We start from the raw sequence: 6,603 nt of genomic DNA, 5'->3' as shown, positions 1-6,603 counted from the left end.
TTGCGAAGAATCTAGATGCCAGCTTCAGAAAACTTGAACCTGCTTCTAAAAGATCATGTAACATAAGGAAACCAGTTGAACAGCATGCAAAATGAAATTAAAATGTAGATCTGCTCCAATGTATGCTTGGGTATGAGAACTGGAGAAAAAACCTCAAGATTCATTTTCTTTTGGGAAGTAGATGAAACTCATACTTGCCCAAACAAAAATTACTGGACTTTTACAATTGACTACAGTTATATAATCGATCATAGTCACCAATTATTTGTTACAGTCTTCTAAGTATCTGTTTTTTTGAACAAGATTTGCACAGAAAAGGAGACATACTTGGGGCATATTTGTATGCTCCTCTTATTATTACTACTTCAGTGGAAGAAAAAACATGAAAGATGTAAACATGGACACCCACTATGCGCACCAAAAAGCTAGTATCAATTATATGAATTATAAACATTTAACCAACCCTTATATGACGCATTAAAAAACACTGTTCACAAACTAAAATCAACTTATATCAGATTACTCCCAACTCACTTTAATCTCAACTCCAGCCCCAAAATAAACTAAACTAATTCTTTAAAGGCATCTGCATATTTGCTTAAGAGCCTTCTTCTGAGCATATAACTCCCCATATAAGAAAACTAATTTGGGCCGGTGCTACAGAATCGTTAGAAGCAATGATAAACTGATCAGTATACATGATAATAACCTCAGGACTAACATATCACAAAATTACAGTAAATAAGAATACAAAAACAAAAACTACTGCCCAGCTAACTTGCATAAAAATTTCAGAAGTGGATCCAGACTTCTTCAAAAATCCTCCAGTTGCTGTACATAACATGAAGAAGGAAGGAATAGTGAATAACTGCAGAAGAACCCACGTAAATTTGAGCACTTGCTGGTGGCCCCAGCAGTCTTCAAAATTAGCCTAGATATATTATGATACATGATGGAAAGAAAAGATTATTTTAGTAGGTGCAATAATCATTTCACAATGTACAGTAAATTAAATTGATGTCTAGCAGATCAAATTGCTATTCATCAACTGAGTAATAAAATGACCTTGGTGATAGTGTTTTCATTGCTTCAGGCAAGGACTCTTCTATACTTCCTTATTAGTTTCTATGAAAGAGATATGAGCTATCTTAGACCAATATTTTGTCTCATTTTGGAGTATTGGTCTCAGCAGAGAGCATTTTCTGCTCCAGATAAAAGACAAGGATGGAAGACCCTCTTCGGGATAGACTAGAGCAGTAAGGTGCTGAAGCCCCTGGTCATCCAGATAAAAGTAAGCTCCTTCTAGCCCCAATTTGTCCAACAAATCAACTACATTTCTTGCCGCTGCAGGAATTCCTTAGCTGCTGGTGAGAGGAGGGCTTTTAGGGACGGGGGAAGGCGGTGGATAGTGCCCTATTCATAGTAAGTTTTTTGTTTTGACTGCTGCTTGAAAAAACGCTGGAGCAGAACCCTTTTTAGTTCCGTCCTTTTGGCAAGGATCGGCTAGCAAAGAGCAGTTTTGGATATGAAGAGTTAAAAGGGAGGCAGGCAACCCCTCTTCTGGCATCAACTCAAGCTTCTCACAGCAATTGATCTCCAACTTTCCTAGCAACGTGAGGTGCTGAAGCCCTTGGCCTATGAATTTGAGATGTGGAAGTCTGCTTATACGAAGAGAAGTGAGGGTGTTGGGCAGCAGCCCCTCTTCCGGAAACAATTCCAAGTTACTACATCCACCTTCAATCTCAAAACAAGTTAGTGACACCATTCTATGCAAGCCCCACTCCTTCTGAGGCATCAGATTGTTGCAGTTGGTAATCAAAAGAGATTGTAGGTTGGGAGTAGGCAACCCCTTTTCTGGAAAGAATTCCAGATTTGGGCAATCCTTGAATTTCATTTTTCGAAGAAATGTGAGATCAAAGTGAAGGTTGTTTGGAATTGAAAGGGACTTGAGATTCCTACAGTCCTCAATATGAAGATCTTGAAGCTTGGTAAATAAACCTAATGGTAGAGATTGAAGAGAATCACAGCTTCTCATTATTTGCAAACTCTCAAGGACTCTAAATGGGTGCATCGTATGCTCAAGTAGAAAGGGCTTTAAATTTCGACAATCACAAATAGAAAGTATTTTTACGTTAGTGAGAGAATCACCTCCAGGAAAGGAGCTGAGAGAAGGACAATTAACTATTTCCAGTCGTTGGAAACTAGAGTTGCCTTCAAACAATTCCTGGGACAGGGTCGTCATAGCATTCAAATCATGCAGCTTCATTTCTTTCAAGGAACGGAGGTGCTTTGGTAAGGTCCCAATCAATTTTGGACATCCGCGTATATGAAGCTGTTGGAGGGAGGGGAAGTGTTCACCTTCATTTGCTAAATGTATCCAGTGTGTCCAACTTGGCAACTCCTCAAACAACAAAGTTCTAAGAGATTGAAAAGGCTTGACTCCAAAGTGCCCATTCCCATAAAATTTAGAATCCAAACTTTTTAATACTTCCATCTCTATGATGTAGAGCCCTTGAAGAGATGATAAATGACCAAGTGGTGGTAAGGACGTACAAATTTTGCACTTGCTAAGACAAAGGAACACCATGTTAGAGAAAATGGCATCACCTAACCAATTGGGAAACCTTGAACCACCATAGCTTTCAATTGTAAGCTTCTTCAAATTTTTATGAGGTTGCAGATTATCAAGTATGTCTATTTCATTTTGTACCTCATGAGTGTTAGAGGTCCATGTGAAAGCTAATTCATTAAGACAATGCTTACTTTTCAAGTCAGCCTCTGAAGCATCTGTAGCATCAACTACATTCTGCATCCTTGAGATGGAAATTGTACGAAGGTGTGCAAGCTTGCCCAATTCACTGATTTTCCGCCCACTATTTCTGCTCACAAAAAAATCAGTTAACACTTGGAGACTCTTTAATCTTCCAAATTCAAGTGGCATCTCTCTTAAGTTGGTTTCACTCACATCTAGATGACGTAAATTAATAAGGTTTCCAAAGTTTGCTGGTAGCTCAGTGAGTTCAATACAACTTGCCAACAACAATGTCTGCATATTATACAAAGAACATATTGAACTAGGTAGCTTTTTTATTGAAGTCTGGGAAAGGTCCAAGTAGCGTAGATGAATCAATTTGCCCAAAGTCTCAGGTAGATCAGTGATCACATGACAAGCAAAAGAAAGCACACGTAAGTGTTTTAGAAATGGCAACCATTTATCACTAAATATTTTACTTAAGGCAGAGCATTGACTGGTATTTGAAAAGCCTAGTGGAAGGAAGGTTCTCAGAGACTTTACTTCCTGTAGGGCCACAAAGATCTCGGGACCATCAAGTCGGTTGATTGACCACGCAAAATATCGAGCCTTTTCTGAAATTTCATTCAGTTTGCCATCCTCTAACTTGCAACAAAATTCTCCAGATGCAAATTGAGCTAAATCATTGATAAGGTCATGCATCACAAAGCACAATTTGTTGCGATTTGATGGTTGAAAAAATGATCTTGATATTAGCTCACGAAAATACCTGCACCCAACATCTTCCATGGTGTCTTTACCTTTTCGATGCTGCAAGAAACCTTCTGCCATCCACATGAGAACCAATTTCTCTTTTTCAAACTCATACCCCTTGGGAAATATCGAACAATAAGAAAAGCATTGTTTGAGATGTGGAGGTAGATGATAATAGCTCAACATTAAAGCATGGAGTATGCTACTCTTATCAGTAGAAAGCTCCCATATCTTGCTATTCAGTATTCTAGACCATTCCTCAGCTCCCAATTCTGGGTGCAAGAGGCCTCCAAGTACTTTTGTAGCTAAAGGCAAGCCTTTACACCTTTTCACAATTTTCTCACCAATCCTTTTTAATGTTGGATGTTCCTCAGGGTTGCTAGTCCTAAATGCATGTTTTGCAAATAGTGACCAGCAGTCTTCATCTGACAAATGCAACAGACGATAAGTAACGACAGCGCGCATCATTGATGCAACACTTTGATTACGAGTTGTCACAATAATTCTACTTCCACAGGCTCCAGCTTTTAAGGGGCTTAACAACAAATCCCAATCAATAAAATTGTCATTCCAAATGTCATCTAAAACAAGCAAAAATCTCTTTCCTTTCAATCTCTCCTTTAGTTTGACTTGAAGAAGATTCAGGTCTTTCACATTACAATTCCTTGACGCAACCGACTCAAAAATGGTTCTAGTTATTTTTAAAACATCAAATTCTTCTGAAACATAAGCCCATGCTCTAAATTTAAATGATTTTTCTACCTCTGAGTCATTATACAAAAGCTGAGCAAGGGTTGTCTTGCCAACCCCACCAATCCCAACTATTGCAATCACAGGGATTCTGTTTTCTTTTTGTGCATTACCACTACCAGCAAGCAAAAATTCTTTTAGCTTCTCTTTATCTTTATCTCTACCAAACACTTCAAATTCATCAACTAAAGAAGTTGTAGGCAAAACCAACAATGGCTTCCCTCTTACACTTTCCTTGAAATTCATGATATCTCTTTGTTGTGCTAAAAACTCCAGCCTTTCAACTATGTTTTTGAGCCTAGATTCTATATCTTTATCAAGCTTGAGACTGGAATCTTTATCTTCTTTACTAGGATTATGAGTAAAGAATAGACCCATTACCTGTTTTCCCTTGACCTTGGCCTCAGCTTCCAACTCGCATTGCAAAGCTATGGTGGCAATCTCATCCAACAAATCTTCTGCATGGTAGGCAGCATCTTTGAGCTCATTGACCCACTCTTTCACCGCCATGTTTGTGATCTGCTTCTCCTCTGCATCACTCAGCACTGCGTTAACAGTCAGCAGAACTGTCTTCATCTTGTCAAAGAGTGTGTGATCCAAATCCCTGTCTCCAAAGAAGTTTCTGACCAGGGGAGATGCCAGCCTTTCAAACAAAGCTCCAAAGAGTGCAGAAAGCAATGACTCTCCCAAAATTTCCCAAACCATTTTTTTTTCTGCTTTGCAAAGAAAGGATTCAACAGGAAGAGATATGGGGTTGAGAAGCAGCCAGTTTTTCCATGGCTAATTATTTCGTTGACTATAGGCACAGACTGTGGTCATTGCCTATAGTGACTGAAAATTAAATAATAATATAAATTCAAAAGGAAAAATTACACTTTACCCACTTGTAGTTTGCTTGAAAAATACTTTGCTTATTTGTGGTTTAAAAATTATCACTTTACTCACTTGAAGTTAGCTCCAGTTATCTTTTGTTACCTACCTCTATTAAAAACAAGAGTAAATTTGTATTTTTATTACTGTTTTATGTCTCTCTCCTTTCGAAACATAAAAACTAAAAAATCAAGATAAAATGTTTTGTAAAAATTAAAACTTAACTTTTACCTCTTTTCATGAATGAATCAACTTTTAGATCTTCTATTTTAACACGTTAAAAATTGAAATTGTGTGTTTCCTCACCTAAACCAAAGAATGGAAGAAAAAAATCAATTAAGTTCACCAGGTCATACTCTAAGAAGCACCATGGCCTAAGCTAAATTCACAGAAAGAATTCATCTAGACTAACCTAGTTCTTTCCTTCAAGCTAACAATAGAAAGAGGATGATGTGTATCTTGCAATCCTAGACATGAGTGCATATATAACTACCAATGCAGTAACAAAGCTCCTCAGTTGTATGGATAAAATACAACAACCAACGCAAGCATAAAAATGAAGACAGTGCTGGAAATACAAACAAAGAATGAAGAGGGCATTTGGGACAGTGATGTGATAAACTAAGCTTCATGAATCTAAACAAAATATAAAAATAAAAAGATCCTTACAGAGTGAACAATTGGCTACCAAAACCAAGGGCAGCAACAAATAAGGATTTATACTTTGGGAACCGGAAAACATCACCATAAAGACGCATAATTTCAATTTTTAATGTGTTAAAATGGAAGATTTAAAAGTAGATACATGAAAAGAAGATGTAAAAGTTAGGTTTTAATTTTTGAAAAACTTAGATTTTAGATCTTCTTTTCTCTTGATTTTTTAGTTTTTTATGTTTTGAGATGAGAGAGACATAAAAAAGTAACAAAAATACAAATTTAACCCTGTTTTTAACAGAGGTGGGTAACGAAAGATAAACGGAGCTAATTTCAGGTGGGTAAAGTGTCAATTTTTAAACCATAGGTAGGTAAAGTGTTTTTTGGGCAAATCACAGGTGGACAAAGTGTAATTTTTCCAATTTAAAAAATATTATTTAAAAGATAATATTAATGGTTAAATGATTAACTACTGTCGGAAATTATTAGTATTATTTTTCCCATATTGTCGGTAATTATTAATAAACAAAGTTCTGATCACCTAACACTTTTGGTACGATGATCACCCCACAAGTAATTATACTTGTGAAGTGAGGGGGGCAAGGGCCGAGGGGCAAGCCTTCAGGAGGAAGTTTCACACACATATCCACTTAGATTAGGCTAAAATAGAATTCTATCTTGTATAAAATAAAAATAAAAATAAAAAAGTTTTGATCCATAAAAGATTTCACCGCCATGTTTGTGATCTGCTTCTCCTCTGCATCACTCAGCACTGCGTTAACTGTCAGCAGAACTGTCTTCATCTTGTCAAAGAGTGTGTGATC

At 37.1% G+C, this 6,603-nt stretch overlaps 1 protein-coding gene across 1 annotated transcript; it reads right to left on the bottom strand.

Annotated features, from left to right (window-relative positions):
- Positions 1 to 607: 607 nt before the first annotated feature.
- Positions 608 to 5,032, bottom strand: LOC112002129 (putative disease resistance RPP13-like protein 1). Its single transcript, XM_024034289.2, has 2 exons — positions 1,066 to 5,032; positions 608 to 931 (listed from the first exon to the last, which is right to left on the bottom strand). Exon 1 carries the CDS (start codon positions 4,958 to 4,960, stop codon positions 1,418 to 1,420), a length of 3,543 nt encoding a protein of 1,180 aa, XP_023890057.2. The 5' UTR covers positions 4,961 to 5,032; the 3' UTR covers positions 608 to 931; positions 1,066 to 1,417.
- Positions 5,033 to 6,603: the final 1,571 nt, after the last annotated feature.

Source organism: Quercus suber, unplaced genomic scaffold (assembly GCF_002906115.3).
Source record: "Quercus suber isolate HL8 unplaced genomic scaffold, Cork oak 2.0 scaffold_331, whole genome shotgun sequence".
NCBI lineage: Eukaryota > Viridiplantae > Streptophyta > Magnoliopsida > Fagales > Fagaceae > Quercus > Quercus suber.
The sequence above is the reverse complement of the archived record's forward strand: the minus strand, read 5'-3'. Positions and strand labels throughout refer to the sequence as shown.

Bases quoted from the DNA above. Each gene is read 5' to 3' on its own strand.
- LOC112002129 (XM_024034289.2), bottom strand. From the start codon at position 4,960: ATGGTTTGGGAAATTTTGGGAGAGTCATTGCTTTCTGCACTCTTTGGA.